Here is a 27,030-nt window from a genome sequence, read left to right as displayed (position 1 = left end):
GTAATCCTGCACATTCAATTAACCAGCAAGCCCCATTCCCTATGAGTACCAGATAACAAAGCTTTCACTGTAGCTATTTTGTGAAATGACAACAAAATTACTGTTCTTGCAACAATAACCTACATATCTTCAGTGTTTATTGGTTTGTCTAGAAAAAAATGTCAGACTTCAAAAGCATTGTGGGTTTTTGAAAATAGGACAATTTTGGTTTCTATTAGCTGAAAATAATATTTTTTTAATGTTTAGAAAAAAAACTTACACGATATCTGCTGATTTGCCAGATTGGACCATTTTCCAAAATTCAAATTCTCTGAGGTTTTACATTTCTTAGGAATGTACTGCATACCTTAGTTATCATACTGTATCTTTCTGATATGATTGTGATAGATAGAGTTAATCAGTTGGTATAGGTTGAAATCTAGCCCCCCCCCATCCTGCAAATGCTTACAAACCTGTATAACCCCGTTGACTTGAATAGCACTACTTGTGCGTACACAATTATCTATGTACATGTTTGCCGAATTAGAGCCCTAGCTAACTGTAAATGACAAGTTGCATCTCTCAAAGACAAGCATATCATTTGGCAAGCCTCTGCTCAAAAGAGACTCAAAATTTACTTGCACTGCTAAAATTGAGTAATGCCGCTAATATGTTACCTATCTGCAATCACTTTTGCCTGTCTTTTGCCTGTATTTCCCTGGACTAATTCTTTAGCTACACTGCTTTTATTTCCCTGGACAAATTTCCCTGGACAGTCATTCCTTCCTCCACCCCATTAAGAAACAATTCACTTGATTTTATTCAAAAAATTACCAAAATGGGCTTTTTGAATAAATGTGTGATTTAGGACTACAATTTCAAAAGTGACTTGTAATTTTTGGTGCCCATCGTGTGCAGCTTTCACAGAGCATGTTTTCCAGAGAGTACATGCACAATGCATGCTGAAAAACTAGGCCCCTTTGGATGTGTCTAAACTACAGGGTTTTGTCGAGTTCTGTCAACAGTAAGTCAACAGAATGTGGCAGTTTTGTCAATGGCAGTAAACCTCATTCTACGAGGAATAATGCCTTTTTTCGACAGAGTTATGTCGAAAAAAGGCACTATTGCATCCACACTGTGCTTTTTCAAAAGAGAGCGTCTCGACTCTCTGTCAAAAAAGCAGCTTGCTTTGTTGACAGAGCTGTCGACAAAGCCTCTGTTGAAAAAAGCCTGTAGTCTAGACGTACCCTTTAAGAGTTATCTCAGCTCGGGTAACCAAAAACTGAGGTTCCCAAAATGACTAGTTAACTTTTGAAAAATTAGGCCTTTTTTAGACAAAGAAGGCAACATCCCAATAACCCACAGAGTTACATATGGTAAATTTCTTAATACATTATGAATAAGATTTCTTTATATTATATCAGAACCTAGTATCATGTACAAAACTAGATGGTCTAGAAATCTCCTTTGGGAATATTTGTGCCCTTGTGAGTGGATTTAAGAAGAAAGAGGTTAAGGATAGACCTTTAGTCTTTGTGCTGAAAGCCTTTGTTTGGAGTATTTCAGTCAGATCCTCGGGGAAGCTACTCAAGCCCCCATTGTTAACAGTTCAGTGAAAGTTATCTGATTTGACCGTCTTGCCTTAAGTTAATAATAGTTACTGGTATTTAAACTCAGCTTGGTGATGTTACTTTTGGCAGCACAGTTCCAGATAGCTTCCTCATTACTATTCATCATTGATTGGCACAAGGAACTAACTACCTTGTGTTTCTAATGTTGAACACAGCTCCTTAAATCAATTGCTCCTTAAATCTCTAACCTAGCCTTCACATTTGCAAAGGAATGGTTTTTCATACCTCTTTTGCATTAACCTACTTACTGACCTCAGGTCCAAAAATTAATGAAGATGCATGACTGTTGGCCAAGCATACAAAATTACTTTAGTTTTACACTAGTACCATATGTAATTCCTTGGGGATACACATGGGTGTACAAGATTCAGCCCTGTTTTGAATGTACAGATTTTTCATTCAGTTGAAGGGGGAGAGGTTAATGTCTAAACAGATTATTCAAAATTATATTAATCTTTTTAATAAGTTATGTACAGACATTTAGCATATCATTCATTTCACTTGCTAAAAAAAACTCCAAACATTTATCCAGAGGCATTAAATAAGATATATTATGTATACATCATCATAATGTCTGAGGATCTGCTTAGCAACCTTGAGGCAAATTTAAGGCTTATGATCACTACAGTCTCTTTTTATTATCCCAGAGTAACTAAAACATAGGTCAATTATATTTTTCTGTTAGGGAGGTAGTCTCTGAAATCCTTATCTGTGAGATTATATTCTCCTGATTCTAATAGCTGGGATTTCCTAATGTTAAAACCCACTCTACCATGGGTTGGGAATTTTTCAACATTATTTTTTGTTGGAATGTGCCAATTATTTGAAAAAACACTTATTCCTGGAGACAAATCAGTTTTAAAAAGAGGCTTTCTCATCTCCAGAATGTAATTGAGATGAAGAGAGAGAAAGACTTTGATGAAGAAGGTTTCTGGGGTGGTGGGAGATAAGAGAATTGAGCAGAAAAGGAACTTGAAACTGGGATTCCTACGTCCCATGAGTGTCCTAATCACTGTGTTATTGGCTCTTTGGGGACGGGTCTCTCTTGTATATGTTTTCTGTCTTCTATAGATTTCATTTTCATCTTGATGCAGAATGAAAACACATTTTAAAACTTTGAAATTTTTCATGAAATGGAATTCTTGTTTTCCAAACAGCCCTATAATTCACTAATTGCGTTATTGAAGGGAAATCAGTATTTTCTTGTTCAGATGTCTTTTTACCTTAATTATACACAAAAATCTGTTAAAACCTGTTGTCAAACATGAAATAGATTGCTGTATTCATTTGAATAGCTAACTAAGGCTGTCTTGGGAGCTGGTGATTCTGCAGTTGTTCATAGAGATGAACTTCCTTGCTAACCTCACCTTCATTATGCAGTGGGTGCCGAAGAGAATCAGACATTGCCGTCTCACTTGCCTAAGCACCAAAAGGGATATACAGGTGCAGAGGTGCTCAGAGAGACAAAATGATCCAATGATTAGGGCACTAGTGTGAGCCATGGGATACCCAAGTTCAATTCCTTGCTTGGTCACAGGTTTCCTATGTATACTGGGGAATGTTCCTAAAGACTAGATTTCCATAGGTGTTTGAGTGCCTAAAGATAGACATCGCTGCTTAATGAGAATTTCAAAAGCATCCAAGCAGGTTCTCCTCACATGAGAAACAATGGGAGTTAAGAATGTAACCTGTTCAGGGACTTTTGAAAATCCCATTAGGTGCCTCTCTGTCTTTAAGCAGCTGAATGCCTTTGACAGGGTGACTCTTAGTCTCTCTGGATCTAGTTCCCTCTGTGTAATGGAGATAGTAGCACTCACCTAAAAAAGGTGCAGATTTTTAATGATGGGAATAATCAATCATTGAAACAATTTTTCAAAGGTCATGGTGGACTCTCCATCACTGACAATTTTAAAATCGGGGTTGGGTGTTTTTTCTAAAAGATCTGCTCTAGATTGGATCTGTTGGGTTTAGGAGCAGAACTGCTGCCCTTTTGGTGAGGGGAGGGAATTCCCCTTATAAAATGATTCAGGGAAAAGAAGCAGATGTGTATGGAGAGTTCCTTTCTTTTCTTTGCTATTTCCATGAAAAGGAGTGAACCAGTCCTTGGATCTCAGTGCAAAATGGAGGCTTGTACTGCAAATTTTGCACTGCACATGATTATGCTACTGAGTTTTACTACCCATTTTCATTTACTTTTTAGTAAGTGACTCATTCTCAGAGTAATTTTCTGGTACACAGACTTTAAAGTTGTTACAGCTTGTGTGATGATACAATAATTGTTTTATAGTCCTACTCTAAAATACCAGATTCAATTAAAGGAGTTAACCCACGAATGCTAACAAGGTTTGTAATGTCTTACTACTGCAATGTCAACAGGACTAACGTCTTCACATTTACTTATGCAATTCATTACTATTAATGGAATCACTAATTAATGTTTGATTGATGTTTTTAAACAATTCTTACGATGTTCAGGATTTAAATCATTGCTGAAAAACAATTAATATGAGAAATGTACAGAAGACACCATCTTTCCATTGGACCTATTTAGTCATCTGAAGGTTTCATCAGATAAATCTGAGAAATACAAAAAAAATGTTTTCCTCAGCTTCACTGAACATTTGCATGAAAAAGATTCAATAAAGGCTTTTGATAGCCACAGAATAATGGCAGATTCAGTTCCTCAACCCATCTATTTTTCTAAACTCCTACCACATAGTTTGAATTAATACCACCTATTTGTATCAAGGTATAAAGAAAGAAAAGAAAATATATGAGAATGTTGGTGACTATGGTCATTTTATTATTAGCTTAAGCTGATCTGATTTTTAGGAAAGAAATATTCAAGTATCTGTTCATTTAGGGGCATTTTAATGTTTGTCTCTCTTTTGTGCTTAGTAAGAACACCAGGACCTCAGATACTCTTAACAAGCAGCAGCAGACGCTAAGGATGCACATAGATATTCCCAGAGCTCAGCTTCTGATTGAAGAGAGAGACACAATGGAGACTATTGGTAAAATGTCAATGCACTTACGTTGCTTTGTATAATAACATTTTCTGTGGACTTTGCACTGCATTCTCTATACATAAAAAGGTCTCCTATTTGTAAGACAATTTGTCATGGTTGAGAAATGAATTGAGACCATTTCTGTATTTGAATCATTTTGAGCTTTAAGGAATCTGAGCAAATTTAAAGTATAGTAGGGCAGCAAAAAATGAAGTTTTCCATTCTGACATTTTCTACGTGAAAACTTTGATTTTTCCATTTCAAATTGCTGTTTTGTTTTACTTTCTTTATAATAAAAAAAGGTTATTTTTAAAAGGCTGAAATACAAGCACAAACATTTCAAAATTACTGAAATAAAATATGTTGAGTGACCCAATGTGATTTTTTTTTCAGACTCTCGCTTGTGAAATGAAAAGACGTAGATAAGTTCCTGGGGGATAGGAAGGGACAGTGTCCTTAGCTTCTGTTTGTCAGAAGCTGGGAATAGGTGAAAGGGGAAGGTTCTCTTGATGATGGCAGGTTCTGATCATTTCCTTTGAGGCATCTGGCATTGACCACTGTTGAAAACAGGTTACTGGGCTTAATGGACCTTTGGCCTAACCTGGTATGGCCATTCTTATATTCTTCTGTTTTAGATTTCAATTTTTTGCCCCAATTTGGGACAAGAAAAAATATTAAACATTTCAAAAACTTGTGTAGGTTGAGAAAATTGTTTTCCAACCCAATCTGCCTAAAACTCCCTGGCTGTGTCTACACTGCACCCCTTTTCCGGAAAAGGGATGCAGATTAGACACTTTGGAATAGCAAAATCCACGGGGGATTTAAATATCCCCCGCGGTATTTGCATTAACATGGCTGCCGCTTTTTTCCGGCTTGGGGATAAGCCGGAGAAAAGCAACAGTCTAGACGTGATTCTCCGGAAAATAAACCCTTTTCCCTTGAAAGTAGGAATAAAAGATCCTCCGGAAAAGGGTTTATTTTCCGGAGAATCACGTCTAGACTGCCGCTTTTCTCCGGCTTATCCCCAAGCCGGAAAAAAGTGGCAGCCATGTTAATGCAAATACCGCGGGGGATATTTAAATCCCCCGCGGATTTTGCTATTCCAAAGTGTCTAATCTGCATCCCTTTTCCGGAAAAGGGGTTCAGTGTAGACACAGCCCCTATGTATATATCTTCATAGCTATAGACAAAGCTATTCTGTCATCTCATACATTGAATAAAAAAAACAATAAAAAATTAGATACATTAAAACTAGGCCTAAAGGTTGGATACCAAATCTCCTGGAACCAGACTTACTGCTGTCATTCTGTTTTCAAGTTAAAAGCCACACATAACTAAATCACGTTGTGCCTGATGCATTTGGAATCTCATGAAAACATCATTTTTTTTAAGTATTCAGCCCAAAATGGCTGAAAGCTCGCAGAAAGAGACAGTTTTCTGCTATTTTGGACAAAAAGCAGTCTAAAGCAGACTTGAAGCTGGTTTAAGGAGTCGTCAAAGGATGGCACTTTAATAAAGGAACCTCCAGTGATATAAAACATGTGTAGTGGTCACATTTTGGATGGGGTCAGAGGGCAGGAAAGCAGTGGAGCTAGCCAATATAACATAGCTCAGCTCTGAGGCTTCCTGTCAGTGCCATGATTGGGGAAGAATGATCTGATTTTGTCTCATCACATCCTGTGCCAAGCTAGCTTGATCTGGCAGTACTGGAGGATTCAGCCCTTTCTGTGCTCCATGATTTATAAGGTTGCTGTGAAAATGAGACCCATATGTACCTGCAACATGGACATTTTTGTTTTCAGTTTTATATTTCCAAAGTTCATTTCTGTGCTGCAGGGTTTTTTTTTGTTTTGGTTTGGTTTTTTTACAAGTTTTATCATGTAGGGAGAGTTCACTCTTGAGTTATAGTAGCTGGGCAATAGGGGATTATAATGGAAATGCTATTAGCTCCTTAACTAGAGCAATGTGATCGATGCCACAGTAATATTGTGTTGCACAACGCAGTAATAGTAAGCTGGCACTTTGACAGGATTTACATCGACTTTGGCAGGTTTTATTCATGACCTGTGTAAGAGCTCCTCTTTTGTCAAGGACCATGTAATTTGGTTTCATAACGTTCATCCTGTTTAGGGCCTTTTTTGGGCAAAAAATGCTAGTTATGTTTCTGTGCAGCATTGCTCATGTTAATGTTCTCTCGTCAGTTGAAAAAAAAAACCCAAAACAATTTATAGAAACAGTGGATCAGCCTCAGCTGATGGGTAAATTCACAGATGCACCATTGCAGGCAGTCCATTTAGAAGTGCATTAAAAAGCTATATATTGTGTGATAGCTAGAATTTTCCAGGGCTTTTATTGCTACTCAGAATAGATTAGAAAGACTGTAATAATGTAAAAGAAATTCTGGAGACTCAACCTGGATATCACTAAGCATACAAATGTAGTTGTTCTGCAAATGTGAAGTCAATGGATGATATACCAATGATTATAGTAGGCCTGGAAGGGACTTCTTATTAAATCATGTGTGATAGAATGGGCAACATATTCTGCATTCTGTATAGCTTCTTTGTAAAAAATAGCACTGTGACCACAATTGGAATAAAAAAAACTACTAGCTGCAGCTCCCCCACATAGCCTGCTTTGGTGCAGGGGTAGGAGGAGATTCTTTGTGGATAGTAAAAAGGAATCCTCAATGGATTGTACTGTCTCTTGGCAGAAAATCCATGTAGTTGTGGATTCACAAGTGTTTCTTTCTCCCCTACTCAGCCTGGGGTCTAACTCCCTCTCTTACCCCACTCCACAAATGCTGCAGTTCAGGGGTAGGAAGAAACCCCCATTTATCTGTACTCAACAGCACACAAAGGATCAATACCACTTTTGCACCATGTTCCCCAAGTCCTCTTCCTGTTGTGACCAAGGATGTTAAGTATCAAGTAATTCACTAATCAAATAGACAACGCTTTTTGCATCGACTATTCAATTAGTCGATAGGGCAGCGCTTCCCCTTTCAAACACCGCCATGGTGTTTCAAAGAGACAGTGCCACAGGGAGCCTCGGATTAGCTGGGGACTCCCCAGCTGATCCCAGACTTCATGCGACACTGCCACTTTGAAATACCACCGCGGCATTTCAAAGGGGCAGTGTCACATAGCTGATCCCAGGCTCTGTCTGGCGCTGCCTCTTTGAAATGCAGCAGCAGCATTTCAAAGGGGAAGCCTGCATGGAGCCCAAGATCAGATGCGTGGAGGTGCCCCTTTGAAACGCCACCATGGTGTTTCAAAGCGGCAGAGCTGCATGGAGCCGAGGACTCCAGGCTCTGTGTGGTGCTGCGACTTTGAAGTATCCCCATCTTCTCGCCCCCTTACTGCCTCTGTCTGATAGAGGCAGCAAGGGGAGGAAGCGACTAGTTGACTATCCTGTCAGCATTTGATTATCAGATAGTCAACTAGTCCTTAACATCCATAGTTGTGATGCTGACCCATGCTAGTGAAGTTCTGCTGCAGGAAGTCCCCTTTGCAGCATAAGAAAGAGCTGAGATTTGACTCATAGGCTCTAGTCCCCAAAAGCATTTATGCACATCCTTAACAGTAAGCACAAGATTTATCCCACTGATTTCTATGAGAGTGCTCAAGTACTTAAGCAGGTTTATAAGCACTGTACGTGATTGAGACCCTAGCACTGCAGTATTTTTGTTCTGGTGCTGCAGAGGCAAAGCTAACCAGAAGAGAAAGCACAAGATAGTTAACAAACTCCTTTCAACATCACAGAGGCAATTGTTTATGCATGGAAAAAAAGTAATTAAATAATCCATGGTCATGTTAATCTGTGCTCTATGAAACATAAAGAGACTGTGAGAATGTGGACAAGTGTTTACAGAATAGAAAAAGTCAAAGTATTTAAGGCAAAAGGTTGTTACAGGCATTAGAGTTTCTAAAAAAAAATACACAAAAAGCTTATCTGCATCCCTTAAGGTCATCAGATCGGAAACAAAGGCCCATACTTAATACTCATTTATTTGATTTTATATAAGCCTGATGATTTAAACTATTTTGAAGGATCAACAAAAAAAAGTATTCCTTATTTTAATGCCTATTTTCTGTTGCTTACAGATGACAGATCAACAGTGTTGTTAACTGATGCTGATTTTGGAGAGACATCCAAACAGAAATCATTGACAGTTACTCATACAGTACATTACCAGTCTGTTTCACAAGCTACTGGACCATTGGTTGATGTTTCTGATGCCCGGCCAGGAACAAGTGAGTATAAAAGAGACTATATTACCTATAGTGGATATCATTACCACTGTATTTACATTATCATGGTACTTTCTGTATTTAAAATGCAGTGGGGGAATTATTTTGTTCACAGGAAATAGTCTTCCAATTGGAACCACTGTGAAAGTGTTACATATTAAGATTAATACAGTACAAGTTTCCTTTGCGTGTTAAAATGTAGATATAATTTAAGTAATTCAGATGTGAATTTTCCTCGAAGAAAATTTATGCTGGATTTTAACATCTAGAATGTATTGAGTAAATGTTTCTAATGGATTTTAATATATAATAGATATTTATTTTTCAGAAATCAGTGTAGCAATAAACTGTGATTGTTTCTAACAGTCTAGGATTTGAGAAATACACTTTCTCATTACTGCATTTTTGAAAAAATTACATTTCGAGTTACCGTATGGAATTCATTTTCCCAATTATGTCCAAGCTGAGATCGTCTTACAATGATTTAAACACCAAAATGGACAAATACACTACTACAATGCATTCTTCCTAAACTCTGTTATAAAGGTGTTCCATATCTGTATAATTGGAAAAGCTGAATTTAAGCTAAAGAGTATGTATTAGATAGTAATATGGCATACTGAAAGTATATATAATCTATTCTTAGGATATATAGAATACAAAGATCAAGTATAGTTATTGATTTTTATTATATTGAAAAATTAAGATTACAAGAATGAGCAATAGAATAGAAACCTGCAATGGTTTAAAATCTATTATTTTTAATTATGCAAGATCCTGCCCTCCAAAGTTGTTTTTTCTAGGGATGATTAGATATTAGATAACACACCAGAATACTTACATTTTCCTTCCCTTATCTCCTTCAGATAAAAACCCATTGAAGACAATGGAAATGCTGTTACTTAGTTAAAATAGGCTTTTAATCAAGCCTGGTCCACATGTATCCCAGCAAATGTGGTGGGAAACATGTTAAATATATTTATTGTCTGTTTTAGCATTCCTTGAATATTTGAAAATAACACTAAGTGTAACCCACACATTTACTGGGTGTAGTATACTATTTCAGGTAGTAGCAGTTAGGCCACTTACAGAGAAAGAGAATGAGGCCAGGTCTACAATAGACCTGAAAGGTTGATTTAAGGTAAGCAATTCCAGATACGTAAAATACATAGCTGGAGTAAGCTTTACCTTAGGCCAAGCTTGGTGCTGTTTTCACAGAAGGAGGCCAATGGGAGCAAATGGGAGGTTCTGTCAGTTTTCCTTACTCCTCGCAATTGTGAGGAGTACCAGCACTGACAGGAGCCACTCTCAGTATTCGATTTAGCGGGTCTTAACTAGAACCGCTAAATTGAATACAAGAAGACTGATCTCTGGTCCAGCAAGACGTGGCCTGAGTTTGCTCTATAGCCTTAGTTGAGAGCCAGCTGGCTTTTAGCTCAAGTGGTAAAGGCTCATGCACTAAGCTTTAGAGGTCCCAGTTTCAGTTCCATCTATCAGCATTACATATGCACCATAAGTGCTGGAAGTAGGGGTTCTGGGAGTCCTACCCAGAACCCTCTGGCATGAAGTGGTTTCCCTCACATATAAAGTTTGTTTGGTTCAATGTCTCTCAGCACTTCACTATAAAAATTATCCCAACTTCCCTGCTGTGCCCAGGTCCAATCTTAGAATTTTGAATAGCATTTCCCGAACTTAACGCGCTTAAATGAATTTGAGGGGCACAAGGCGATGCAATTTTCAGTTTTCTCTGCTGCATAAGAACAGCCCTGCTGCTTGTGTTGATGACTAAGAATAGCTACTAGCATTAAAGCAGATATGTTAAAATAACAATTCTCCAAACAAGCTGGGAGCTCAGATTGCTGATCCCCTCCATTGCAGAGACCATCCATGCATCAGAATCCATATATGTGATTGCAAAAAGTCTGTGAAATAGTCTCCTTTTTAACTTGTAAAATAATTGTTGTTCAAAATCTAAAGTTTTATTCAGAAGACAAAATTGGACCTGAGAAATGGACTCAAATAAAATGTGGGTGGTTTAGGTTATTTCTTTGAGATGCCTCTGATACCTCAAAAAACTGAGGCCCTACATAATGTGCCTGAATTTCAAAGGTCCATTCACCTTTTTTGTATTTGCAAGAACATTTCCAAATATCCTGGGTCAAAATTTGTCCTCTGATCAAGTGGTCGCTCTCTTCTGCTAGAGGTAATTGTATTTCAGTGGTGCACAGTGTATATATTTCACAGTAGGTTGCAGAGGGTTTTGGGAACCTTCAGGATGAATGGTTCTGAAAACATATACAATGTGTATTTATTAGTGATATTCTTGGCTAGCTGAGATCTTATCAACTGTATAGCTACAAAGTCAAGGAATAGCTGCTCACTTCCCAGCTCCTGGAACTCTGCTAAAGGCAAAGAACTGTGCTGCAGCCCAAGCATGAATATCTACACAGCAGTGAAACAGCCCCTTAGCCCATGCCCCTCAAGCTTGAGCCTCAAGTGTCTAACTGCAGCATGCAGCTGTTAGACAAAGGGAATCTAAAGAGGGCATCTTCTACGCACATCCACTGCTTCTTGGGTTTCACATCTCCAGTGGATATGAGTTAGCCTTACAAAGCCACATAGGAGAATAAGAAGGAACAATTCCTCCTCACTTGCTCCTCATGCCTGACCGTCCAAATACTGATATCACAATTCATAGTATTAGGGGAGAAAAACAATAGTGAGCAAACAGGAATGGGGAATGATTAATGGCAAGCCTCTGCCCCTCCATCCAACAGAACTCGACTGTCATAGAAGAGGAAGAAATCTGCCAGTGATGTGGTAATTTCACAGTTCTAAACACCCACTCTACCACCTCCTTCGGTCTGCTTCTGAAGTGGTGCAGCTATGCGCCATGTCTTGCTCAGGGCAGAATGAACATTGACAATCTAGCCTCTTAATAATTTCCTACATTAATTTTTTTATAACTAGATACTAACTTTGCAACTATTGTCCTTGTTCTAAAAGACAAGTATGATATAGTGTTTATCAATGGCATTGAGTTTATATTTTTGCTTTGCTGTGGAGGAGAATCTGAAATAGAAGGTCAAAAACGCATGGTCATTTAGTATTTATAAATAACTTGCACCTTTGAAGTAACAAGCTGTAAAGGCTTCACAGGGAATGTGGATTCAGAAACAATGCTCAAAGTCAGTATCTACTGATAGTTTATCCTTAAGCCCATTTCTGTTAAAATCACCTGCTCCAAAGTAATAGAACAGACTTACCATTTGAAGATCAAAGAGCACTCTTTATTCCTTTACTCACCATTTTTACTAATCAAAGCTTCAAAATAAAAATCTTTCCCTGATGGTTTAGTCACTTTCCATTTGCCAATTAAAAACTTTTCTTTTCCCTTTGGCTTATGAGCAAGGCCCTAACAAATTCATGCCCGTGAAAATCATATCATGAACCATGAAATCTGGTCTTTGGGGAATTTTACTCTATACTGCAGGTTAAAAGTAAACAACAGTACCTCCTGATTTCTTCTGATAGTATCAGTGCTGCCTTCAGAGCTGGACACCATGAAATTCAGGATTTTTAAAAAAGCTGTGCCAGTAAAATGTACAAAAATGGACTGTGAATTTAGTAGGGCTCTGTTTATGGTGGAAAACAAACCTTGTTTTTGTACCAGCACAACTGATGATGTCAGCAAAGCCCAGGCATTTGCTTTTGGCAGGTAGGGTGTGTCTACACTGCAGGATTTAACTCCAAATAAGCTACACAAATTGAGCTACGTCAATTGCATATTTTATTTCAAAATAGCTTATGTCAAAATATGGAGAGTCTACACAGCACTAATTTCAGAATAAAGCACTCTTCCTCCAACTTTCCTTATTCCTCATACAATGAGGATTGCAGGAGTTGGAGTAAGAAGTCCTCCAGCTTGACAGTATTTTGACACTGTTTCAAAATAACTGCCTATTATGTAGACACGGACTAAGTTATTTCGGAATAGTGCTAGTTATTTCAAAATAGTGTTGCAGTGTAGCTGTAGCCTTAGTTTGCTTGTACTTCCTTGGAATGGATTGTCTCTGGGTCAGCAAAGCATAAAATATTTTAGGATCTATATAAATAGTTGATTTCCTTTTATTTCTAAGGAAGAATTGGGGTGATTTTTTTTTTCAGACACTCTAAGAATTTGTATGGATTACCATCAGGACTTGAAGGAGTTTAAAGTTGGCCATGTTTCAGCTACCCTGTAGCAGCTCTTTAATATGCATGATCAATACCATACAAGCCCAAATGCAAACAAATAAATAATAAATGCATAGGGTTTTGATAGTGAGTAATACTGATGCATGTTAATATTAAGTATGATCCCTAAAATAAGAAATGTGATAATATAATTTCCTAGACACTTGTCATCTTTTCATTTATATTTTATAAATTGGGGTGGGGTTAGTTATTATGATTCACTTGAAGAGATAATGAGTGAAATAAAATTACATCCGAGTTGGGAACTGGTTGGAGACCTTTATTTGTTCATTCCGAGACTTTTGTGACGGTAGAATTTTTGTGAAAAAAATGTTCTCATTACGGAGGGTTCTCACTGCACTTCACTGAATCACATTTTCATCCTTAACTCTTTTTTGTAACGTTTTGTTTGTAACAGTATGTCAGTTACCACTTCATTTCAATTATTCCGCTAGTGATTTTTCAGTGAGTAATTAAGAAACTAATGGCAAAGATGCTCTGTTTGTCAATCACAGATCCTACGACAAGAAGAAATGCCAAAACTGGGCCCACAGCTCGCAATAGATATGCTAGTCAATGGACTCTCAACAGACCCCATCCTACTATATCAGCCCACACTCTCACTACAGATTGGAGGCTGCCAACACCCAGAGCTGCAGGATCAGTAGACAAGGAAAGTGACAGCTACAGTGTGAGCCCCTCACAGGATACAGGTATAATGTTGTTTTCAGAATTCCCCGCTAAAGATAGGATTGACCTAACTGGAGTAGAAATCACTGCATGGGATTTACTATATTTGCTGCTCAGATAAAGAGCCTTATTTTCTTTTTGAAGCATTTTAAAAATTCACCTACTAACTTCAGCTGTTACTGAGTTATGCAAGTGCCTACCATTTACGATAACAAGAATTATGTATATGACTCCCTATACCAAAAATGCACTCCGAAATCTTTTTGATGGTTTTGTTGGTAATTTTTCTGGTCACTGAAACTATGTACTTCCTGAGTTCTAAGGGAAAGGTATGAGAATTTGCTTCATGAAATGGCACCAGCCAGGAAGTGGCAGTATTAGCAACTGGGAAAATGGAGTCAAACCTGGAATGGTTCTAAGGTTTGAGCTACTATAAGGTAAGTTGTTTCCAGTGGTGTAATTTGCTCAAGGGGGAAAGACCCAGCTTTGGGCTCAATCAAGTACTCAATATCATCAGGGATGTTGAACCAGGCCCTTGTTTTCTTTGGGAACAACTATATCTATATCTGCTGAGAAGGGGGAAATTGAAGATGCAGTTCCTCACTCAATCTTTAAATTTTTTGTATCCAGTTAAAATGCAGTTGTGGGATTGAATAGTGAATATGATTTTCTTTTTCCTCTGTACTGAACAAAAGATGAAGAAATGTACAGCTGGAAATGAGTTACATCATGTTAGCAGGGAAACACGAAGCAGTTCCAAAGCTAGATTTAAAAAAAAAAAAGCAAAAATGTTTGTTTTGAGGTATGTCCCTAAGAAGAGGAGGTGACTTTCTGCCTAGCTCAAGGTTGCCCAAAGGGAACTGCTTATATTCCCTTGGGATTTAGAAGAGCTACACAGGAAAGTCTCCAAACAGCCAGTCCCCAGAAGAGAAAGTTAACCAGAGCAGTATACGCAAATAGCTTTTTGAGAGGGGAAGGGAGGGGAGGGGAGGGGTGTTAAATGCAATTATTCTCTGAGTAAGAAAAAGCAGATGTCTACCTTGCCCTGAACTAAAAATATTTGGTCCAAAAATATATATTCCTAAAGGCCCATGTCTACACTATAGATAAGATACAAACAGTTGCAGTTGATCTTCTGGGGGTTGAATTAGTAGATCTAGTGAAGACACACTAATTCGAACTGAGAGGGGTACTCTGGCCAATGCCAGTCGTCTTGCTTTTATGAGGAGTGTGACGGACCGGGCCATGTCTGGGCACAGCTGAGGGCGTCCGCTCAGGGTGAATTGCTCAACTTCAGGGCTCCTTACAGCCCCCAGACTGGTGACCTCTCCAAACCGGCCACAAACGAGTCCCACAGAGCGCTTCAGCTGCCTGCCTGAAGCCTCATGCGCAAAACCCCTCTGACACCCCAGCAATATCCGTGCCCCAGATGGCCCGGGCCTCATACACAGGTGGGGGGTCCTAGCACCCAATCCCACCTACCCTGAACAAGTTCTGTCCGGTTCCAAGAAACCAGCCACAGATCCCTGGTCAATTTACCCTTTGGACCTTACCCACAAATCACGCTGGGCCAATCCTTTAGCATCTAACATCTAAAGGTTTATTATTACAATAAAGAAAAGCATGAGAGTAAGTTTGTTAAAGAATAGTACATTACATGCATTGAATCTCCCAGTTCTCAATGCAGGCTCTAGCAGAGATGTTACAGCTGCTGGTTTAAAAGTTCTTGTTGCGCATCCTAGGATCAGGATGGGTCCACAGGTCTTTCGGGCTCTTCAATCCCTATAATGCTGCCTCTGGGATGAAGTGCTGAGCTGAAGACAAAAATGGAGTCCACCACATGGCCTATTTATCCCTCCTTCCTGGTCTCTTCTTGGCTACAGCAGGTCACCTGGTCCACCTTATTCCTGTGTTCCCTGCTGGTAGCCCTTAGGTATGAGTCACCACTCATTCTTTCGGTGTGTCCTTGGCCCATTGAATGCCATTGTCCCACAGGGCCTCGCCAATTAGCATGTCCATAGGCCGGGCCCTGCCCAATGCTCAGCCACATGCAGGGAAATATTCAGTATCCATACAAGTACATGCTTATAATTGCACACAAAGACATTATACAAACACATGAACAGCATATATAGGATTAACAGACAGTAAGCTTCTATTCAACACCTCACATGGCCCCCTTTTATACCATTTTTGGCGCCAACACCCCCCCATGGGTGCAGCAGTGATCTGGCTGCTCCCTTCAAAGTCCAGTAACGTGAGAGTGTGCTCCCTTCGATTTCCCGCAGTGTGGACAGCGCCAAAATTCGAGTTAAGATACTTCAGCTTCACAATTAACGTAGCTGAAGTTGTGTATCTTAATTCAATCTTATCCCCTAGTATAGACTAGGGGAAAGACAGCCAGTCCCTTCAATCCATATTTCAGAACCTTAAAGTATGGCTTGATTTTCAGAAGTGCTGAGCACTAAATATCTCCCAATAATTTTCACTGGGCTACTCAGAGCAGTAAGCAGCAAGCCTAGCAATATTTGTAGGATTAAGCTGTTATCTTTTAAGAACTCACACTCTCCTTTTAAATACCTTACAATTGAATACTGTTCTCCTAATGGTATCCAGCATTAATATCAGGAACTTCTTATGGGCTATGCTTTTGCATTATAAAGTCCATTGTTAAAGTAAATTAGGTGAAACAGACTTGTAAGACTTATTCAGTTTAGAATCAAGGTACATTTACTTTTGCAGTACAGGCAGTCCCCGACTTACGCGGATCTGACTTAAGTCGGATCCGCAGTTACGAACGGGGCTGCCCCAGAGTACACGGACTGCGGGACCTCGCGGTCCTGCCGCCCGTGTACTCTGGGGCATTCTCTGCGTCTCCCTGGTCTGCAGACCAGAAAGACGCAGAGCAAAGCCGCGGAGGGGCTCGGGCAGCCCAGGGGCGCCTGGGCTGCCCGAGCCCCCCTACCCGCCCCCCCCTGCAGCTTTGCAAAGCCGCGGGGAAGCCGGCAGCGGAGCAGTCCAGGCACGCCTGGGCTGCCTCGCTGCCCGAGCCCCCCCGCAGCTTTGCAAAGCTGCGGGGGGGCTCGGGCAGCGAGGCAGCCCAGGCGCGCCTGGACTGCTCCGCTGCCGGCTTCCCCGAGGCTTTGCAAAGCCGCGGGGGAAGCCGGCAGCGGGACAGCCCAGACGCCCCGCGGCTGTCCCGCTGCCAACGTCCTCAGAGGCTTTGCTCCCTGTCTCCCTGGTCTCCAGCAGACCAGGGAGACGGGGAGCAAAGCCGCGGAGGATCCAGGCGGCGGGACCGCGGTGCGTCTCGGTCCGCCGCCTGTGTCTTCCTGGTCTGCTGGGGTGGGGGTGGGGCACAGCTAGTACGCCCTCCCCCCCCAGCAGACTAGGCTTTTCTCTGGACGCCTGTGGCAGAGCAGCTGGGGTGCTGCCGGTTGGTCCCGCAGCGCCGCTCTGGGCGCTACTGGTCCAACCCAGCAGCACCCCAGCTGCTCTGGTCCTGATTCAGCCGCTGCTGGTCAGTTTCAGCAGCGGCTGAATCAGGACGCCTGGGGCAGAGCAGATGGGGTGCTGCTGGGTTGGTCCAGTAGTGCCGAGGAGCGGCGCTACTGGAGCAATCCAGCAGCACCCCAGCTGCTCTGCCCCAGGCGTCCTGATTTAGCCGCTGCTGAAACTGACCAGCGCTGACTACAGGAAGCCCGAGGCAGAGTTGCTCTGCCCCGGGCTTCCTGGAATCAGCTGCTGATCAGTTTCAGCAGCAGCTGACTTGGAGACGCTTGGGGTTCTTAAGTTGATTCTGTATGTAAGTCAGAACTGGCGGTCAGTTTTAGCAGCGGCTGAATCTGGACGCCAGTTCCGACTTACATACAGATTCAACTTAAGAACAAACCTACAGTCCCTATCTTGTACGTAACCCGGGGGCTGCCTGTACTAAACTTATGCATATCTAATCAGTGACCTTGATTTGTATTTTTTGAAGAGAAGGTAGGGCCCTAATAATGTACCTGTTAAATCTTAGGAAAAGCACAGTGATGGGCTGCTCTAATGGCTCATGATATTTCTGCACCAAGCTGCATGGAAATCCAAGTAACTCTCTGGGGCTGTCAGGAAGTAGGACAGCTGAGGAAGGCAGTATGTCCAGAGAATACTTTATGTTGCCCATCAGACATGCCTCCACCTCCATCCAGTTAAGGAGTTTCATCCAGACTCCTTTTCTAAAAGGATGGTGAGGTTACTTCCACTAGCTATACTTTCAGAATACTTATACTCATGCTAGGTTGTGGGTGTGGTCCTGCTTTTGTTATGCCCGCCCTATGCTGTAGACCAGCGCTACTCAACATGTGGTCTGCAGGCCGCATGCGGCCCGCGGACCATTTATTTGCAGCCTGCGGTGCAGTTTGAGTTTACTTGGGGCTCAACACACAGCTCATGGGTAGGAGCCAAAACAAAAAAGGAGTCAATATAATGGTCTTCTGTTGATATGCATTTTAGTAGTTAAATTCCTGGACCGTCACTGCTCATTAAAAGTGCTGTCATATGGGTAGAAATCGGGTAAATATTGCATTTTGTTAGTATCAGCAGAACTGACTTAAATGGGGCTTGCGTGTTGTGTAGTCTTGCCTTAATCTCTGTATGCATGCCCGTCAGTGTGAAATAATCTATTTGCATATATATCTGCATGTATATGCAACCTCACTTAAGTTCCAGCCCTTGGCATGTTCTGTGAGTATCACTGTGGCCCCCAGAGCTACCAAAGTTGAGTAGCCCTGGTATAGACCTTCTCCAGAGGTATCCTGGTAGTGCTTCAGTCCCCCCAAGAGATCACATTCTTTCACAAGGCAGGCCACACAGCCTCAGTGCCTCTGACACTGAAGCCTCCTAGGCTCCAGAACACCTGTTCCTTACTGTGAGCTCTGCCCAGTAAGTCAAACTAAAGCAGACTCGTGTTCAGAGATGTTTATCCCCTTGTGATAATTCAGCAAATGTCTGCTATGTGGCCTTTTAAAACAGAGTAGGGTTTTTAGCTGAAATACAGCATGAGGAAGTCCTCAGATTAGCATAGAGAAGAGAGAATTAGCATAGGTAAAGAGAGAGTTTAGAGTGGCCAATGCTAGGTCTGCATCTAGCCTATCTATTCTAAAATCCATCTCAGCTCTGTCTCTTTGACTTTCAGTCTTCCGTGAGAGCTCCCATGTTGCTTTGTTGCCGGTTCTTATCACTGACATCTGATACCTCTTGCCTTTGTTCTCAGGACACAGCCTGACTGTGTTCCCATGTTCACCTGCTTTTGTGGTTAGGTGTTAACCTTTGATCATGGGAGTTTACATTTTCCCTTCCAGAACCTGCGTTCAAACATGTTCAGCTTGTTATTCTGGTCTCCAGCCACGCATGAGTCAGACACCTCATGTGTGCTGCTCTATACCTGAAAAAATTGAACATTTTAATCCTTCATTCATTGGGTAGCAATACTGAGGTGCTAGGTACAGAATCATACTGGCGGTTCATAAAAATGTTACCCAAAAAATCCCACATGCAGCACAAAGCAAGATTCTATTTGCCCAGGGTAATTGTATTTGATGGACAAGTAAAGTATCACTAGGTTTTCTCACCTTCATCCAATCATCATGTAAAAGGACATGCATGTGGATTCACTGCATGAGCTAGTAAACTTTAACAAAGATTTTACAAGCCTGCTTCATAATCTATAATATTTGAACAGAGGTTGTTAATTATTATAAGACACCTTCCAACTCTATCCCTACCCTTTAAGATGCTCAGGATTTTATATGAGATATAAAATTGGAAGGGGTACAAAACAAAGGGGTAATAAAACAATATATACCCTTTGCTTTTGATTTTTAGGAAAGGAATGGAGTCAGAGTGATAAATCTACTGTTATTTTAAAAGACAAAACAATTGCATATTGAAGTTTATAACCAAACATGGCCACTCGACTAGAAATGCTACAGCAGCATAGCTGCAGCACTTCAACATAGACACTCACTACAGCAACAGGATGAGTTCTGCTGTTACTCTAGTTAATCCACCTCCTTGAGAGGCTGTAGCTAGGTCAACAGAAGAATTCATCCATCAGCCAACAACTGTCTACTCCAAGGGCTAGGTCAGCTTAACTCCAGTACACAGTGGTGTTGGTTTTTCACACCTCTGAGTGACATAACTAGCTAAACTTAACTTTGTAATTTAGGGCTGGACTAAGAATCAATAAATGAAATGTAGTAAGGGTCTACCAATTTTGATCTGCTTTCAAGTTCTGGACTCAGGTTTGCAAAGCAAGGCAACTTGGACATATGAGGACAGAGCTTAGCATTTTGTGAATTGTCCCAGATTTATAGGTCACTAGCTTTAAACCGAGTGGGGACATGTCCAAAAGTGCTTTAATCATTCACATCTATAGGTGAGTTTGAAGGTGCAAATGAAATTGTCATATCATAAAAACACTTATGAATTAAAATAATTCATTTACCTCTTTATACTTGACAGGTGTATTGCTCTCCTTATAGAAAAAATACTGATAATAGGACTCTAGTATATGATATAAACAATAAAGAGTTGCAATTAACAAATTATTGCATCCAGTTATAGTAGTAGACTCATTTTATGGCCTACTTGTTGTTGCAGCTACTAGTAGTAGTAGTATCAATTTATTGAATAGTGGTATTGTGCATACAACTATACAAAACCTGAATGAGGGCATGGTTCCACCCCGTGGACCTTGTGAAATGTGTGTACTCTCCCGATGTTCCACAGCAGAGAAATAGAGCATTCCCAGAACTTTTCCATTTAATTAAGCTCTCATCTGCTTCACTTCTCAGGATTTGGCATTGTGCTTACAATATGCTTTACAGCAGGGATGAGAAACTTCAAGCTCAGGGGCTGGATGTGACTCCTGGCTTGCCTGGATGTGGTCCCTAAGGTTCAGGACTCCCCCCTCCCCAGCATTAGGGAACCTGTGCTGGCACTCCATCCCTTCCCCCTCCCCTCGCAATCCCACCGCAGTGTTGGAGCACATAGAATCCACTAGCTTGGGCCTTCCCAGGGTCTGGTGTGCAAGGCGAACATGGGGAGTGTCATTCTCCTTCTCAGTCAGGGGCCACATCAATGAGGGTTTGGTTGTTGTTTTTGACGTTTGCTTCTCACTTGTATGCAGCCCTGGACTGATTTTTCTGTGGGTCAGTGGCCCCGACCCAGAAAAGGTTCCCCACCTCTGCTTTACAGCATGCAACTAATTAAATCTTCAAGAATAATGATGCTTGTTCAAGAGAAGTTGATGTCTCCAATAATCGGTAATGGGAAAAGAGACACTTCTATATCACAAAGGACTTGATTCTGTGCCCATTAAAGTCAATGGTGAAGTTACCCTTGACTTCATTAGGGATGAATCAGGCACCAGAATACAAGCAGATTGGCAACAACCAAAAGTGTTAGCTTCTGATGCAGCCATGTGCTCAGTGTGAGATGAATTGCTGGTTTCAGTCAGGTTCCTAGAAAACAAATGTCTGTCTCAGAATCATAGCCATTCTGTTGTACATTTGTTGGCATTCTCAGCAGAAGGACTAAGTTGTGGGTGTGTATAGAATGTGAGCTATCCTTTTACTCCTCAAAGTGAGCCCTCTGGAATATGTCTGAGGCACAGTAACAGAACACTATATTGAAGCTGTTCTTGGCATTGCTGTGTCTGTTTTGTGGATAAACAATGGTACTAAACTCACCTGTCAAAAAACAAAGGCGAGAGGGGAAGGAGTGAAACAGTAGTCACATTTTCTGACTGAATAAAAAGGGTTTTTTCTGCTTCTAAGCAAACAAGTCAATTCTTTTAAATGTGAAAGATCAAAAGAGAGTAAATTCATACAAATCATAGAAAAAACACACCATAGTAAAAATTCTTTAATATTAATTATTTAGATACTGAAATGACCACACTGTTATCTTTTCTGGATGTTTAGATCGAGCAAGAAGCAGCATGGTCTCCACAGAAAGTGCCTCCTCTACATATGAAGAGCTAGCAAGAGCATATGAACATGCTAAGATGGAAGAGCAGCTGAGACATGCCAAGTTCACAATTACGGAATGCTTTATATCAGACACGTCATCGGAACAGCTAACGGCAGGGACTAACGAGTACACAGACAGTCTGACCTCAAGCACACCATCAGAATCGGGAATCTGCAGATTTACTGCTTCACCCCCGAAACCTCAGGACGGAGGACGCGTGACAAACATGGCAGTTCCGAAGGCACATCGGCCAGGTAAGAGCACAGAACTAACCTTTTGGTAATTTGAGTGAGTCTTTCACTGTGTGCATGGTAGATAGGACAAAATATATCATAATGAAGGAAGAAAGCATTCATATTTAAGCACAGAGTACAGAATAACTTTTTAACATAGCCAATGTTATATTCAGTGTAATCTTATCCTCCTATATGCAGACAAATTAAAAACAATGGCATAACAACAGCCTTTCACTGGTTTCAAAATAATGCTGCAAAGATAATTGAAATTGGTTTCAGACAGACATAAGACCCTTTCAGTGATGTCATTGAAGTGTTGTATTCTTCCCTTGATGTCTGTGCTTACAGAATTATAACTGTTTGACACTGGAAAAGAACAAAAATATGAAAAATATCAAGAGAGCATGCTACCTCAGGGGACTGACAACGTAAGTGCTGGAACTAGGCCAGGTTTGAAGGGGTTTCCAAAATATACAGGATTTAAAATTTGGTTCAATGACACTTAGCCCCCTCATTATTAAGCACTGGAATAAATTGCCTAGGGAGGTTGTGGAATCTCCATCACTGGAGATATTTAAGAGCAGATTAGATAGGCATCTGTCAGGGATGGTCTAGCTGGTGTGTGTTCCTTGCTTGCGTGCAGGGAACTGGACTTGATGACCTCTTGTGGTCCCTTCCAGTTCTAGTATTCTATGATTATATGATTGTATAAAAATTATTTTAGCACCTTTGACTGTTAATGGGATATCGGGTCTTCCACCATTAGATCACTAATTTAAATCCATCCCAACTTATTAGTGATTAATAATGTCTAATGGGTGCTTATTGATTTTAGTCCAGTTCCTAAAAGGCAACAAATCCTATCTTTGGCAATATCCTTTTTATTTTATTTATTTATTTATTTATTTATTTACTGTCTTACTTATACAATGCATATGTATGCATGGTGCTCTGCAGGTAAAATTATGTCACAATCCCTTTTCTGAAGAGTGTACAGTCTAGATTACACAATGCATGACGTGACACAAGGAATGATGATGTAAGTGAAGAGATATTCACAAAGTTAAAAGGTTATTTACAGCATGTGCTTTATTAGTTCCATTTTAAAATTATTCTATCTGCAATTTCATTTTCTAGTAAGTGTGTTCGCTAGGCTGAGTTGGTGTTGGGGTTTCCTATATATGTGTAGAAAACAACTCATATATTGTAGGTGCTTTCTTTACATAAATAATAAATACTACTTATTGAACAAAGGGGATTTTGAGAAAGAGAGGACAAGCATAGCAAATAATGCTGGACAGAATGTTCCAGGAGCAGGAAGTAGCAGTCAGAGAACCAAGGAGGGGCTTCTGGGAGAAGGGTATCAGAAGAATGTGGAAGGACTCAGGAAAACAAGAAGAAATGAAGTTGGAATAGTCTGGGTAGGTAATTCAGAAGGCTTAAAGGGAGGATAGGTAGAAGAAATACTTTAGTGGAGAAAATGGCAGATTGGCTCTTGGGTAAACACTGGAAACACAGACCCAAGAGTGGTGATCACTTGGGATATGTGAATCTACAGAAAACAAGAATAACAGGTATTTTTTTCTTGCTTTGCTGAGAGGAAATATCCACATTTCACAGTTCAAGGAAAATTACAGTCTGCCCCTTCCAGTCAGTCAACAGACATGTTCTATAAGTTTCCCAGGCAAATAGTTTACTCTTCTTTCATTTTTCCAAATACATTATTTATGCTGTTTTAATATTTTTAAATGTTCTAATGTGTTCTAAATAATGCACATGCACCCTGCGGGCAGCCAGGGCTAAAAATCAGTCCCCGGGCTTGAAACTGAAAGCTCCATAGTTTAAGATTTCAGCAGTTCCCCTGCAGTGACTCAGCTCTAAGTCCATCAGCTACATTGATTTGAATTCACACCCATTTTATTGTATATCGCCTCTGCTTCCCCCCCTTCAGCCCTTTATGTGCTCCACCTCTTGCTGTCCTCTTCCTGCTCTGCCCCTTCATGCCCCCTCCCACAGGCTTGCTAATCCTCCATATGCCCCCGGTAGGAACAGCTCCCTCCCAGTGCTGTGAAGAGAACCAGTCCCTGGTCACAGTGCTCAGCTCAACAAGAACTTGGCTGACAGGCTGCTTACTTCTCCCACCACCTCTTGCTGGGCTGGTGCCACAGGACGGCTGGAAACCTGCTGGTCTGGGATGCTGGCCAGGAGAAGCCAAGCCCTGCATGTGCCATAGCCCCGTACAGTGCTGGCACAGGGAAGTCTCTTTTCCCCTCAGCTAAGCTCTGGAGTGGTGGTGGGGGAGAAGGGAAGTGATTTCCAGCTTGTTTGTGTCCTGACCCTGTAGGTTCCACAGCAGCCCCCCAGATTGGGGCTTAGCACTCTCTTCCTTCCCCCAGTTCCAGTCCCCAGGGAGTGTAAGGTCACTCCATTCCCTAGGCACTTTCCCCTGCTGAACAAGCTTTCTGTCTGGGTTCATTAAAGCACCTGCAGTCAGGTTCCCTGTGCCCTCGTGCACAGTGCATCCTTAGGGATTAACCCCTTCCTGTCTATGCCGTAGCCAGGGCACAAGAGGTGTCTGGGTTATGTCAGTAGCCAGCAGCAGCCTGTTAGCTGCCATTCTACACCATGTAGAAAGGAAGGTGTGTTTGAGGGAGAGAGGGAGGAGATGAGCTTCACAAAGACATGGACCAGGTCTCCCCACCACTACCTCCCTGCACAGCTGAAAGCAGTTCTCATCCATTCCATAAGGCAAAGTGCCAAAAGGTTACATTCTAGTGTAAGCCCTGGCAGAAATTGGAGTGGATGGGGGGTATGACACTGGTCCCCACACCACCACCACATGTTGCCTCCAGAGAACACAGCAACAGCAGAGCTGAGTCCATCCCAGGGGCCTAGCCCGGAATGGAGGGCAGAGAGTGCCGCGCCAGGTCTGTTCGTCCTTCCCCCAGTATGAGAGAGGGGTACGGGAGTGTGTGTGCATGTCACCTGTCCCCATGCAAATTATAAAGATAAAAAGAATTCAACTATGCAGTGTTAGTCTTTAACAGGGACTCAGTCAACTTACTGTTAATTTGAACATTTGTACTACAGATCTCTGATTGACTGCCATTGAACTCATTCGACTATGAGTAATTTTATCAGGTGTTCTGTATTCAACAGAGGGAAATCTGGTCACCCTAGCCTGGGGTCATTGTAGGTGTTTGGGGGAGCTCACAGGGTGCTCTATGGGGGTGGCAACACATGGCACAGGACCCACCCTGGTCCCAGGACCCCTTCTGCTGTTTCAGGATGTAGCAGGCACAGTGGCCCGAGACCATTGCTGCTGCTGGGTGGGGTGTGGTCATCCAAGACTGTCCCAGCAGTGGCAGATGCCCCAGGCACTGCAGAAGTCTCGGAGGTACGAAATACTCACAGAAGCTGTGACTTCCATGACCTCCATGGAAGACTCGCAGCCATAATTAAGTCCCATGGATAATAAATGTTTCTTAACATGGTCTTTTGGTGATACTTTATAACTGAAAGGCCTTAGACAAAGTATGGAAGTATAAAGAAGCTGATTCTTGAATACCAGGAGGAAGATAAATCTTTTCCCAGTGTCCACATTGCTGATGTGTGACTCAAGGGGCTTTTTTCAAGCATTTAAATCCTTAGAAATTCTGAGAGAGTTATTAATTGAAATCTAATTAATTAATGACATTGATGTGCATCTGGTAGCATGAAGAAATAAAAATGGCAAAATGTTTAGGTTTGCTAGATGAAAACATTTGAAGGTGCATATTGAAAATGCTCTTTGATGCTGGTTTTCTCACTTAATGTCATTCTTTTTCAAGATTACATCTACCTATCTGTTTCCATGGTATTTTTCTTTTCTTCTGTCTCTTGTATCATGTCATTTTCTGTAACCTATGCCTTCTTCTTCCCAATTTCTGATCTTACCTTTCAATCAAATGTCTTTAACCCTCCTGCTGCCAATTTATGGCTGTAGGCATCTACATTAATAATAGCTATTATTCAGAAATAATCCTAGGAGAGTTTTGGATTAAAAATAGAATGTATTTACAGGACATTCCACACTAGATTATAACAACTGGATATTTTCAGAGACTGGAAATATTGAGCTTAAACTGCCTGATGATAAGAGCTCCTTTTCATTAGAACAAGGTAATAGATGTAGATAGGCCCATCACATAACTTGCTGTATAACAAGTCAGTGAGTCATAGATTTTGGAATATTTGGGGCTGACAGAGTACTCAGGTACTTAGCTAACCATTCCTTAGCCTGTTGCTCACATTCATTCAGACAAAACTCTGAAATCTAAGGGCTCAATCTTAGAAACTGCTGGATGATCCTGTGTAATGCTAAGCACTCTCTATTCTTATTAATTTAATTAATTTGTGGAAACATAGCTTCTCACAGTAGTGCTCAGCACCTTGCAGGATTGAGCCCTTTAGTAAGCAGGAGGCTCCAAAGCATTTGAGCAAGCCACCAAGGACCCACTAATGGTGAGCAGTGGAGAGTTTGGGGCCCCAAAGGGAGCGAGAAAGGCAGGGTAGCCCATTTTCAGTTTTGATGAAGTCTCTATTCAGGGATCTGTATAATAGAATCATCCCTTATTGCCCACCAGCTCAGCTTCATTCAGAAAGTGTCATCTCAATCCAAATATTTGAATATTTACTTATCTCTATGAATGACAGCAGCAAATAACCATTCCAGGTTGGCATTTTACATTGGAATTCAATTTGGATGGCTCATCACACTCGTAGGCGGACATAAAATTTGATTTTTTTCTAGCACAAGAGATTGGAATTAGGACAGCCTTTTCACAACCTCTGTACTTCAATTGCAACTCTAATTGTTTAAGTAGTAATATATCATAGAAGACCTCTCTGCTTACTACAATCGACTGTAAATCTTTCACTCCTTTGTGATGAAATTAGAAACTGTGATCTCTTTTTCTCTCCCAATCAGCTATATTTCTGA

General features: G+C 41.1%; 1 protein-coding gene across 1 annotated transcript in view; it reads left to right on the top strand.

The window, feature by feature from the left end:
* DSCAM (DS cell adhesion molecule) overlaps window positions 1-27,030 on the top strand; it is a 695,768-nt gene that overhangs the window by 639,546 nt on the left and 29,192 nt on the right. The window contains exons 29-32 of the mRNA XM_075912112.1: window positions 4,509-4,624; window positions 8,725-8,874; window positions 13,623-13,820; window positions 21,765-22,067. Of these exons, the coding sequence (XP_075768227.1) occupies window positions 4,509-4,624; window positions 8,725-8,874; window positions 13,623-13,820; window positions 21,765-22,067 (767 nt within the window). The remainder of the gene's footprint in view (window positions 1-4,508; window positions 4,625-8,724; window positions 8,875-13,622; window positions 13,821-21,764; window positions 22,068-27,030) is intronic.

The sequence above is a fragment of the Pelodiscus sinensis genome, chromosome 1 (genome assembly GCF_049634645.1).
Source record: "Pelodiscus sinensis isolate JC-2024 chromosome 1, ASM4963464v1, whole genome shotgun sequence".
In the NCBI taxonomy this organism is placed as follows: domain Eukaryota; kingdom Metazoa; phylum Chordata; order Testudines; family Trionychidae; genus Pelodiscus; species Pelodiscus sinensis.
This window is presented reverse-complemented; position numbering and strand designations above follow the sequence as displayed.